The sequence below is a fragment of the Adiantum capillus-veneris genome, chromosome 21, assembly GCF_014529385.1.
Source record: "Adiantum capillus-veneris isolate H3 chromosome 21, ASM1452938v2, whole genome shotgun sequence".
Taxonomy (NCBI): Eukaryota; Viridiplantae; Streptophyta; class Polypodiopsida; order Polypodiales; family Pteridaceae; genus Adiantum; species Adiantum capillus-veneris.
In genome coordinates, this window is record NC_140951.1 from 99,258,609 (window position 1) to 99,270,780 (window position 12,172).

Here is a 12,172-nt window from a genome sequence, read left to right on the forward strand (position 1 = left end):
GAGCTATAAAAGCACCACATACCCTCACTCAAAGGGAGTACCAATGTCAGCAAGAGAAGACTCTGCCGCAAGAGATCGCGAGACTACAAAGAACACAAGTCGCTTTTCCCGCGCAAGAGCGACAGGTATCTATTGTGGATTCGCCATACGAATTGTTGCCACGTGTTTGTGTGGTTTGTTTCGCAGGAATCTACCGTCTTACGGGAAGGCCCTTCACGGGAAGTACGGCTTCACACCTAAGTCACTTACGAAAAAGTACAGCTTCGCGCCTAAGTCCCTTACGGGAAGGACGGCCTTGTGCCCAAGCCCTTTACGAGAAAGCACGACCCTCGGGTCTAAGATTACAGAACGGAGGGGTTTCCTCGGGTTCTCGTGCTTGTATAAGAATTCTCCTTGAATAAAAGAATACTCTTAACGGGGGGGGGGGGGGGGGGGACCAACCCATCTTCTGGTCCCCAATACTATGTCGATCTTCTCCCTTCTCTCCCTTTTGCAAAGTATATTTTTTCAGATTTGTAAGTGCTCATGTACGCTCCCGTTTTGTGACAATGAGCAACCACAAGCCTTTACACCAACAAGCAAGCAACCCAAATTGACAAAGACTAGAGGACTTTCAAGGTATGCAAAGGTGAGGAAGAGACCAAGGAGGCATACAAGACTAACATACACCCCCTTTCACAAGACAATCCATGCTTAAGAGTACAGTAGGAGTTGAGTGACCAAGGTCAAGTGACCAGGGTCAACCAGGTTGCTTTGTACTAGAGATGAGAGTCCAAGTCGCTCTAACCTAGATATGAGACTCCACTAATCATCTGCACATCCAATGGAAGGCAACAATCACAACTCACGAACTTCTTCCAAAGAGTTGCTCCAATACCACCCATTAACATTTACAGCAAGGCCACACAAAGATTATTCAAGCTCCTTTACAATCATAGCACCAAGGTATAAACCTAGAGAGTACATTAAGGACTTTCCAAGAGGTTCAATGTGAGAAAGTTATGGAGGACTTGCTCAAGAGTCGACCGCAATGTGACGAAAAACCCTTCACTTCCTACCCACATATTTATTCCATACTACACCCCTTGGTACTGGATGGAACTAGCTGATCTTTTGCATGTGAGAAAGAGAGATGTCTAGCTTGAGGTGGCATATTTGCTCGGCCCGCATCAACATCTCACTGCCACCTTCTTGTGTTTTACTCATGAAGTAGAATTTCTACTAATGCTTCTTAGTTCTTGCTTTGCCTCTTTTATATAAATCGCGTAAAATTTTCTCCTTCCAGCCGTGCCCTAAGTGATGCTGGGCTAATGAAGAGTAATCTCCATGCAGCTTGCTCTCTTGCTTGGTCTTTCATTGCTTGCTGGCATGACATGCACTTAAGGTGTCTTGCCTGTGATGCAGTGCAACTAGGTTTGACTAACTGTGAGCCTGGTATACCTATCGGGATTATCATCGATACCAAGATTTCGACCCTGAAAATTGAAGCCCAGAGACATTATATAACACAAATTATTTATGTTCAGTAGAGACATGCAACAAACCAAGGGCAACATTCTATCGGATTGCAGTTTCATGCATGACTTCACAAAGATGCCTAACTCGATTCGCATTACCAGGCAAGCCTGCATCCTCACACTACTCTAAAAGGAATTGAAGTATATCACGCTTCAGGTTAACCTTAAACTCAAACATAACTTGGAATGAGCTTGAAATGTCTCAGATTGCAGAATAGGCCCATGTTAGAATTTCCCAATATTAGAATGCATCCCCATTAGAAGACACTCTTAAATCTGCAAGTGGGGTATGGCATCTCATATCATACTCACTTTTTCTAACATTCCATACACTAGGAAAATTACCACGTATGGAAAAAACCGTGGTGCACATTTGAGAGTCAAAACCTCATTTCCTCGGTTAGAGCCATCACAGCGATATGAAACCCACAATTGCTACTTCCTTGGGATCCTCGAGAAAATTTTGATGAGTGACGAGTTTTACTTGAAATTGCATTTCATCCCCTCGATTTAATCAATCTCCCATGTCGACAGAGACCACCACAAAACTTGTCATTAAAAAGGCACTCTTGACTTGCACAAAGCAAAACCATTCCTATGCATGTAGCCTATGTCACATGAAACAAGATAATGCACGCCTATTAACTACACTTTTTAAAACTAGCTACACCTCTTTATGCTGCTAGATTAAGGTCAAGATCCAGACCAGAAACATACCAAATTCATGAAAAGCCAGTATTACAGCAAGCCGTGGAAACCTCTCATCACACAAGCCACACCGTTCCAGTATCAAAAGTCCAAAAACAGCCTAAGATCCATCCAAACAGAATCCAAAAGTGCACAATCCAAAATGTCCTTACAGAATTTCCCTCTTAAGTAGTTAGGGGCTCACTCAAGGACAAAGTTGCAAGTTGGTCGATAGCATTATTAGCCACTGCTCCGTTTGTTTGCGCCATTCGTAAAACATCCATAGCCTCTGATACTTTGGCCTTTAAGGCATCAGGGGACTCTATGAGGTGTAAAACCTCTGGCTGATCCATCTCCAGCAACATGCCCGTAACTTTGCCGGCGTGATCATGTTCAATTTGATCAACCAAAGGATAAAGTTGTTCTCCCAACATCTGCGAGAAACAAATTTGATTACATATAGAGCTACTCAAGAAGCAGAAATCGGTTACAAGAGCTACTCACGCAGAGCAAAAACAAAATTTAAATTGAACGATAAGCCTTCCATAAATCAACAATTTGAAGACCCTTTCTGCATACACAGAAGCCCACAGTTCCTCCTGCCACCGGCAAGCTGGAGGCTCTCTTACCCTGGCCGGCTTGCCAGTTCTAGCCCAAAAAAGTAAAAAGTAAACAGTAAAAAAGCCCACAATTGTCAAATGGTGGGAAGGCTCTTACCATTCGGTGTTGCTCTGGAGGGGCTGATGCCAGTGCCGACGCAAGCGCCTGAATAGGCATGAAGCTTACATCAGACGCCATAAGCGGAGCTCCACTCATCTCATAACTGGGGTTTCCAGGCAAGGAAGTATCCGGAACATTTCTGGAACTTTGGGAGTATCTCACTGGCCGATTACCACCACGGGGCATCATCTGAATATCCACCACAGCGACTTCAATTTTAAATTCCAATCGCAGGTTAAGCAATTAACCGAAAAGTTTGAAACCACCCTCAGCAGGATAGTTATCAAAGTTACCTGTTGTTGTAGAAGTGGTGGCTGCTGTGGCTGAAGAGGAGCATTTGCTCTTCGGCCTCCCATACGCTGACCCTGCTGGTTTGGCCTTTGCACAACATGCATATAGTAATTAGGCATTTGTGGAGCGCCAGGCCTCATACCCGGCACCATGGGATGTTGATAGCCAAACCCATTTGCCTGAAGCCAAAAATAGTGGTGTTAATACAAGCAAAAGCTTGACTACCCGGCACAAAACTCCAGAAAAGAGAACCGAGATATAACTGAAAATGGAACCTGAGAAGGAATCAAAGCAGGGGGGGGCTGGCCATAAAACATTTGCTGGCCCATTCCTGGAGCTCCAGGATGATACATGGGAGGTGGGCTTGCAGTCACAGGAGGAGCATTCACGGCAGAACTGCGTAACTGAGCGAATTGAGCCTGCAAATCCACATATAAACAAGACGTTGGAAAACATTGACATGAGCACAACAGGCCATGGCAGGAGGGCCACTTGCCTGCAATCTAGCCCGCCTATCCTCTTTCCTTTGAGCATGAGCGACATAGAGAGGCTTGGCTCCTACCATCTTTCCATTCATCTCATTTACCTGCATGTTAAATTAAAGCAACAGCTGTAACCAACACAACAATGCTCGAGACAAGATGCATGCAACAACTAGCATAAACTTGAACTTTTGAGGCAGCCAGCTAGAAAATGAGGCCCTAAACTCTATGCTCTGAGCCAATATCTGCACAATTTGTGTCAATAGTAAAAAAGGCCCTTGATCAATAAATAGGTTGCCATGCTCATCCTATGTAATGTTAAGCTCAACTATCAGTTCCTGCTAGACATTAAACCACGCCAAAACTCTGAAGTCACTTACAGCCCGTGTAGCTTCTTCTGGAGTCAAAAAGGAAACAAATCCAGAACCCATGCTTTGACCTTGAGGAGTTTTCATAATCTGCAAAGGTAAGGATGGACAACCATAACAATGTTAAACAAGCAGATAAGGAAAATCGACCATAGCAATGATAAGCGACCTTCAACAAAATAAAGTTCACAAAATAATCTGGTTCTACCTTGCAAGAAGAGACTGTTCCGTAAGGTGAGAACAATTCTTTCAATTTCTCATCGTCTATTTCATCATCGATGTTTTTCAGGTACAGATTTGCGCCCTGCGATTTCTCAATCTTTTCCTTCCGAAGTTGTTCATACCTGGCCTTTAAATCAGCCTCCCTCTCTGACTTTTTCTGAGCTCGCCCCACATACCACTCTTTTTCATTGAACCATTTGCCATTCAAACTTTCAACTGCCTTTGCAGCATCATCTGCACTCTCAAAATTCACAAAACCAAAGCCCTTTGATTTGCCATCAGCATCCCTCATAATAACCGCACTGCTAATGGGACCAAAGGCTTCAAAGACGATCCTAAATTCTTCATCTGACATAGACTCTGCAATATTCTTCACATAGACATTATTGAATTTTGAGCCTGAGCTCGCCAAGTCTCTTTCCTGTTTTCTAAGAAAAGGGCCCACATAGACTGGTTTGTCATTGATTAACATTCCATTCACTTTCTCAATCGCCATCTGGGCAGATTCCACTTGTTCAAACTGAACAAAACCATGACCCTTGGAGACTCCAGCCTCGTCCAAAGCCACTCGACAAGATAAGATTGGACCAAAAATGGAGAAAGTGTCATGCAAAGCCTTGTTGTCAATGTCCTTATCTAGATTCTGCACACCAGTCCAGGGAAGGTTTTACCAAAAGAAACCATTGCCACAAGTAAACCTGAGATCTTCACGAATTAAATCATCCAAAGCGCCTTATACCTTAATGAATATATTAGCGGCTCCACTCTTGCGAATGCTGGGATCACGATGTGAATACATGATGCGCATTAGTTTGCCATTCACCTCAGTGAAGTTCAACACCTCCATAGCACGGGTAGCTGAGAGAGAACCAGTGTGAGACATATTAGTTTTAATGTCAGTAGCACTATTCATTGTTCATAGTACAAGAGGCCATCACTACCACTGATCTCAAGCCTATTCAGCATGTTTCATAATTATTCATTAAGTAAAATCTAATTATATTTTGTTGATCAGAAATGGAGAACGGCAGCTTAAGAAATCCTACAAGGATATACCAGTAGGAATTTCACTCTAGAATGCTAGCTTAACAATGTTCACACAGACACGTGGCTACATTCTGGCCAAATGACCTCAATGTTGGAAAACAAATTCACAAGAGCTGTGAGACAATGGGAGTTGGTCATTATGAAACAGGTACACTGTTTGCCACCATGGGACATAACCAACATCAATTTTAGAAACAACATAACGCGAAATGATGTGAAGAAGGTCCATCTAAAATGTCTCATTAAAGAACACATTTTCCATGGATAACAAGAAAGCTATGAGAATTGAAAGATGGCCGCGGCTGGAAAAGTGTTACTGGAAGATTAAAGTCAAAGCAGCTTAGATTAACTACCACAAAAACTGAGATCACCTGCTGTGTTTACAAACCAAGATTGAAGAGACTACAAGATTTGTTACAAATACCTGATATAAGGGTAGGATGCCTCAGCTAGCTGGCGGGGCGCCCCCCACCTAGGGACGCATGGTGCGTGTAGTGAGTCATCACCTAGCGTGCCTACATGGGGGGGCCTCCCTACCGCCCTGTCGGCCAACCGAGGCATCCTACCCTTTTAATAACCCACTTCCCCTCATCTAGTCTAGAAGTTAGAACTGCCGAGAAAAAGCCCAAAGACCACCTAAAACACCATAGCATCCACCTACTTCTACTTTAATGACATATTTAGTAATCTGTTCCTAACAAACCTTTTGTCCACAAATTGGGAGAGGTAGCAAATATGGGTACACAGATCCAAATGCAAAACAAACATAGGTTCAACCTCATGGAAAATCAAAAGACCCCAAAAAGAGTGCTGTCAAATCCTCTTTGGAAAGGAAGGATATATCAAAAAAAAGAAATGCCCTAAAAAAGCAATGTAACAAAGCACTCAAAAGAAAAGAAAAAACACCATAACCAAAACGAGCAAACAACCCAAGATTGGCTGATGGAAATTAAACATCAGACTGCAAGAGCTTTGCCTGCTCAGACTACTAGATCTTTGACTAAATAAAAAATACAAGAGACTGAAACCCATTTGTTTAAGGCTAGTGCGCTGCCGAGGAATCAAGAAAAGGCTGAGACATTGAAGGTAAAGCAACCCGATCTTCAAGAACTCAAAATAGGGAATTGCCTTATCAAACTCCCTCATGAGCTGAAACCTGGCAAAGCTTGACTTAGTTAAAAACACGAAGATGCCATAATCCACCAGCCTAAGCACGAACAATGTTCCCTGTCTGGATATATTCACTGGTACAAAGGGCATTGATTCTAGAGTTGTCGTTACCAACCATCTCCAGCTTCAAAATGTCAGCAAATTGGGACAAAAGTCGATCGAAGCGTGACAAAGCGCGAAAATGCACATAGCCATAAGAAGTAGACTGATTCGCAAGTAGCTGCCTAGGGCACTAATTGGTAGGACAAATAGAGCAAAAGGGCTCTGATTCGGGTTTTCTTAAAAGCCAATCTAAGTGTGAAAAATCAGTTTATGTGCAGAGTCAACACTGCTGCCTAGGACTACGACCCAAGTCAAAACGTGACACAATATGTGACAAAGGGAAAGACATGTCATAACTCTTCAGGAATGAACAAGGTAGAGTTCAGTCTACTGCCATCTAAACACCTGCGGAGGCTGAAGTGAGTAAATTTCCATGAGTTTCAAAAAGGGACATTTCAGAAACTTCGAAAAGCTAAGTTTTTAGGTATTGAGTATTTTTTATGTTTGCTGAAAATAGAATTCCGGAAGGAATATCTTTGTAGGACGATTGGAGATTGGAATTCCAATAATGATGTTTTGCAAGACAGAATTTAGCATGGCTTTGAAGCTGAGTGCTGTGGGACAGATAGAAACGGCCCAGGGTCCATTCATAGAGATTATGCAGAAATCATCATCTGGCATAATACAATCAAGCTATAGTCTATTCCCTGTCATATTCATAAGATCCCATTAATCAAGAGCATTTTCAAGTTCTGAATTAAATACCCATGCACTTGCTCTGTTCAAATTGTAATCATATCTGAGCAGATACGTAGTATCACAACTAATGCGCAAATTATATCACTGGAATAAAAGAGAAGGTCAAGCTGCAAGAAAAACCCGAACCTTCACGTCTTCTGCAATATCATCTTAATCAACATCTAGATTCTTGCAAGTGCCTGATTGCTCTGTCCCGAGTCAAGTTCACTCCATAGAGCAACACTACTTCTAGACATCCAATTTCTACAATGAATGCCAATACAGCTTGAGTGTTGGCGGGAAATTCCACCTAAACCCAAGATTAGTCATTACTTAAAATGCTATTTTCTTTGATTGAACAAAAATGCTACTTTATGCCTAGTCCTGCGATGTGACTGACCTCACCAACCTAAATGATAAAATTCCAAAAGCTTGATAGTCACAAGACTAAAAGCAGAATACACTTAACTTCTCTTGTATGTGCAGCCTTCGTGTACCGTGATTATAACCCTCCCAAGCTTTTATTAAAACGGATCTCCAAGAAGCCGCCAACCAAAAGCACAAGAGCACTTACCGTCTGGTATGTTGCTGTAATTCACATAGGCATAACCAAGGGATCTCTTTGTTAACAAGTCCCGGCAAACCCTAATAGACAGCACTTGCCCGACACTTGTAAACACTTCATACAGCTGTGCTTCATTGACATTGGGATCAAGGTCTCCCACATATAAAGAGTTTGTCATGTAAGGACTTGGGGCAGGAATTGCCATTGCAGGAACTTGTTGTTGATTTTGCTGCACCATCTGAGCCATGGTAACCTATACACAGCAAATATTTCAATGGAGCCACTTTTCCACGTAAATGACAGCTCGTAGGCAAAGCTTTTCAATACAGAAACGCACAAAGGGACCCGAGACTTCAATGCAGACACACAAACTGAAAGAAACGCAATGCACACATATGCAGGTGCAAAGGAAATGCGTACCTGGAAGTGATTTTGATTTCTTTTCTATGAAGCTGCAAACCTGCTACCTGTCTCTTCTTCTCTGCAGAAGGAAGCTGGGGATTCTGCAAATCAGAAGGCTGATTTTTCTTGTAACGAGGAAGAGAATGAAGTAGAGCGAGCGAGAGATGATATACCCTAAAAATTAACGGAGGGAAGAACGGAAGTCGGGTATTTTTTGTGTTTTCTAAAATGAGCTGGCTCAAGCACGCAGAGAGGAGAGAGCTATGGAGAGCTCTAACTTCTCCAGATCGAGAGCCAGAGAGGAAGAGATAAAGGGAGGAGAGAATGAGAGGGGAACGGAAGGGGAGGGGAGGGGAGAGGAAGAGGGAGGGTAAAAATGCACAACAAGGGAGGGCAGCGTACTCCTGCTACTCCAAGCCTCCAAAGAGGGGTCCCCGACTTCTTCTAGCCTAGTCCTCTCCCAACTCCCACGACATTCTCACACATTACATGAAACTATAGTAAACTTGTTATTCTTACAAAATGCTTTGCTACTTGGTCATTAAGAGTTATTAGGGTTTGGGTCTGAATGTTCTTGCATGTCCATCATAGTATCCAATGTTTTGTTTGGTTTTGGCCACCGGAGCCAAATCAAATGAGATGCACAAAGCATGGGAGTGAAACCGCAAGAGCCGTTTTCAGTTCATTGCATAGCAACTCTACCTCTCTCAAAAGCGTGGAGATTGCATGGCGTCTCTTTGTCTCTTTCTATCTCTCTCTCAAAAATCCTGGAGATTGCATGGCGTCTCTCTCTCTCTCTCTCTCTCTCTCTCTCTCTCTCTCTCTCTCTCTCTCTCCCTCCCACACACACATAGCAAGGCTTGACAGTGTCTGTTGGCCAGTCATGGCCTGCTGTGATGAGCGCGCAAGGCTGCAGGTAGAGGTTGCGAGGCGGGGTATGCAATCTTGTTGTGAGCATGAGGCTCCAGATGATAGAGGAGAGAAATGGCAGGGGGGTATGGAATTTGGGGAGGTTTAAAAGAGAGCGAGTAGGAGCCATACTGATTAGGAATGAGCGATCATAATCATGAAAGGAAGAATTACAATGAAATTGAAACTGCACGAGACACCAGATTGGTGTACCAAACACTATGTTCAATCAATTTGAACTCTTTACTCAGCCTTGAGTATAGTTTACAATAAGAGAAAGATCGTGTATTATTAAGAAAGCAAAAAATCGAGTAGCAGAGAGAGTGTAGAAGATATTTGGCAGTAGAATAGTATAGAGGGGAAGCTTTGCTTTGATAGAGATTATGACTACTATGTTTGCTTCAAAAGGGGAGTTGCTACCCAAGATGCTTCTAGTATGATTTTCACTAGGTATGCACACATGATCATGTGATTTTGAGAGTCTCTTTGCTTTTATAAGGTTACATGTGCTCAGGAGTAAATTTATGGATAAATTATATGGTGTATTGAACACTACTTCTCCATTGGGAAGCTATTATCCTCTCTATGGAAGTAAGAAAGAAACTAGACTAAAATCTTCAAAATTCGTATAAACCTCCACATGAGCCAAGTTGAATCAAGTAAAGTAGTCAAAGGGAATGTCCAACTGTTCATCATAATATTTTGAAACGAGGAAAACCAAAAACATAACAAGATACTATCATAACTAAAAGAGATCTTTGTTCATGGACCCTCTAACAAAGACAAGCAAGAGCAAGACAATCGTGAGAAAAGTAATCATATTTTATCATGTTTAAAGGGCAAACTTCAAAAAAAATCTGCTTAAAAATCTCTCAAAGGAAGAACCATAGGTATGAAATACCATAAACTATCATTCCACGGAAGAACCTTAGGTATGAAATACCATAAACAATTAGTCCAAGGGCAAACTTTAGATATAAAATACCACTACAATCAATGAACCTCTGGTTAAAACAAATAAACTTTCAATTCCTAAATATTTATATGCATCCAAGGTATTAGGATGAGAGAGATAAAAACATTTATGGCATCCACTTGGCCCTTTCAAGACCATGACTCTTATACTTAAGTAGTTGCTTAAAATGGACCATGCCATGGTAGATGGAAGTGTTGTGTTATTTTATGATGGCTTTACAAAACCATAGTCTAAAAAGAGAAGAGTTATCTCTTATATTCTTTGAATTCTCTTTTTCCATTTATAATAGAAGCATCATAGCATAAAGATTGTTAGAAATCTGGGCATGCTTCTTATGGGAGGATCTATACTTACATATTTCCAATACAGTTCATGCATGGAGAATAGATTCTTCATCATCTTTTCTAGATTTTGATGAGAATATGTGGTGAGAAAAGACGCAATGACAAATATCTTATGGCAAAACATGAAAGAGATACCATAGATGCATGATACTAGCTTTCTAGTGAGTCTTTGTCCGTGCAATTCTTACAAGCATAGTGGATTATTTTTTTTATATCCTTGTGATTGAGAAGGTAAATTCTCTTAGATATTCGAAGAAGGAGTCATTGTTAACCTCTGGTTCCTTCCCAAGCACTTCCAACATTACATGTGTGACCAAAAACACAATTAATTCAATAAATCATCAAGAAAGATTGAGTAACCATAAACATGAACTATAGAGTTGAAACAACAACCGAAGAAATTACACAAGATCCATACCTTGTACAAGCCATTCCCCTCAATCAAATGTATTGATTATTTACCTTCCACTTTAGATAAATGGTTTAGGGTTCCTAACACTTAACCCTAAACTAGTAGGCAGGTAGTAAGCGTTTCACCTTAATCTTTGAAGTTCAACTTGTTTAAGTATTTAGGTATTCAACATGCATTAGACAAGTAATGAAAATACTTATCTACCACATATTGATGGAATTGAACAAATTGCAACAGAAAGTAGACACAGATAGGCATCTGAATTTCACTTCATTAACATTAACAACCTTGATTATTGTCCATGTAGGGGGTGACCATCCTTGAAGAGGAGGATTTCAACATCGTGCCTTTTTGCTTCCTCGCATTCATCCAATGCACTTGAATATTGAAAACATCTAAATTTTTTTGTCAAAAAATGGACTCACCATCCACATATCCCTTCATCCAAAAATTCGAGCCTTGACTATCTACTTGTGTACATAAAAAGTGCCCAGTAAAACTAAGGTATATAGTTGTGCACAAGTAAATAGGTAAGAACTCCCCCAAAAGAGTAGTAGTGCTTAAAAACATTACTTTTCAATTTTTGCAAACTAAAACAGGGGCCTGAGAGAACTACAGACAAGGTACACTCTTGAACCTACTATATCACTCTAATGGTGACTTCTTAGTCCTCGTTTTTCAGCTCTTCAACAAAATTCTCTTGGATTTTCTCTTTTGTCCTTCTCTTTGCCACCTCCATCAAAATGTCCAAGTAGTGTGTGCCTCTATGTGGCATTTGCACTTCTCCTTTCATAGCAGAATCCCCAAAATGTCTTTGTAGACCATGTCAACATCTTCCCTGCTTGCCCTTCAAAACTTGACTTTCTTGCAATAAAGTTCTTCATATTGTCTCTGCAGCACTTTCTAGTCCTCTTGTGACCTCCTCGAAAGCAAATATTACTTATGGTCTTTTTCCCAAGCCACAAAGTTTCTTCTTCAGCTCACTTCACAAGTGTTTGAACACCCTATTTTACTACCTCTCTCTTTATTATTTCCACCTTGTTTTCTGATATCTATCAACCTTCTCCATCCAACTCATCTTCACTCATCTCTCTAAGCTTCTTCTAAAGGGCTCCAATGCTTTGAACCATGCACCACTCTAATTTTTGAAAACATGGGCACTTATTTCTCTCCTCTTCATTTGACTCAAATAAAACTTTTGCAAACTTATAGGCCTTGTCTACTTTAGCATGTAAGTTTTCAATCTACTCTTGCAAATTTTTTTATCAACTACCCGTCTT

The 12,172-nt window shown here is 41.3% G+C and overlaps 1 protein-coding gene across 2 annotated transcripts; it reads right to left on the reverse strand.

Annotated features, from left to right (window-relative positions):
- Positions 1 to 2,220: 2,220 nt before the first annotated feature.
- LOC147431412 (polyadenylate-binding protein 2-like) lies at positions 2,221 to 8,680 on the reverse strand. Of its 2 annotated transcripts, none has more exons than XM_086494028.1 (10): positions 8,270 to 8,680; positions 7,859 to 8,102; positions 5,027 to 5,145; positions 4,274 to 4,930; positions 4,078 to 4,155; positions 3,712 to 3,801; positions 3,491 to 3,634; positions 3,218 to 3,394; positions 2,922 to 3,113; positions 2,221 to 2,638 (listed from the first exon to the last, which is right to left on the reverse strand). In XM_086494028.1, exons 2-10 carry the CDS (start codon positions 8,094 to 8,096, stop codon positions 2,390 to 2,392), a joined length of 1,944 nt encoding a protein of 647 aa, XP_086350154.1. In that variant the 5' UTR covers positions 8,097 to 8,102; positions 8,270 to 8,680; the 3' UTR covers positions 2,221 to 2,389. The 2 variants fall into 2 exon arrangements, with proteins under 2 accessions (XP_086350154.1, XP_086350153.1); XM_086494027.1 differs by having other exon boundaries at positions 3,479 to 3,634.
- Between the last annotated feature and the right edge of the window lie 3,492 nt (positions 8,681 to 12,172).

Coding starts and splice junctions, on each gene's coding strand:
- LOC147431412 (XM_086494027.1), bottom strand. CDS start 8,096: ATGGCTCAGATGGTGCAGCAAAATCAACAACAAGTTCCTGCAATGGCA. Junction 4,156..4,273: donor GAACAGTCTCTTCTTGCAAG/GTAGAACCAGAT, acceptor TTACCTTTGCAG/ATTATGAAAACTCCTCAAGG. Junction 3,802..4,077: donor CAGAAGAAGCTACACGGGCT/GTAAGTGACTTC, acceptor TTTAACATGCAG/GTAAATGAGATGAATGGAAA.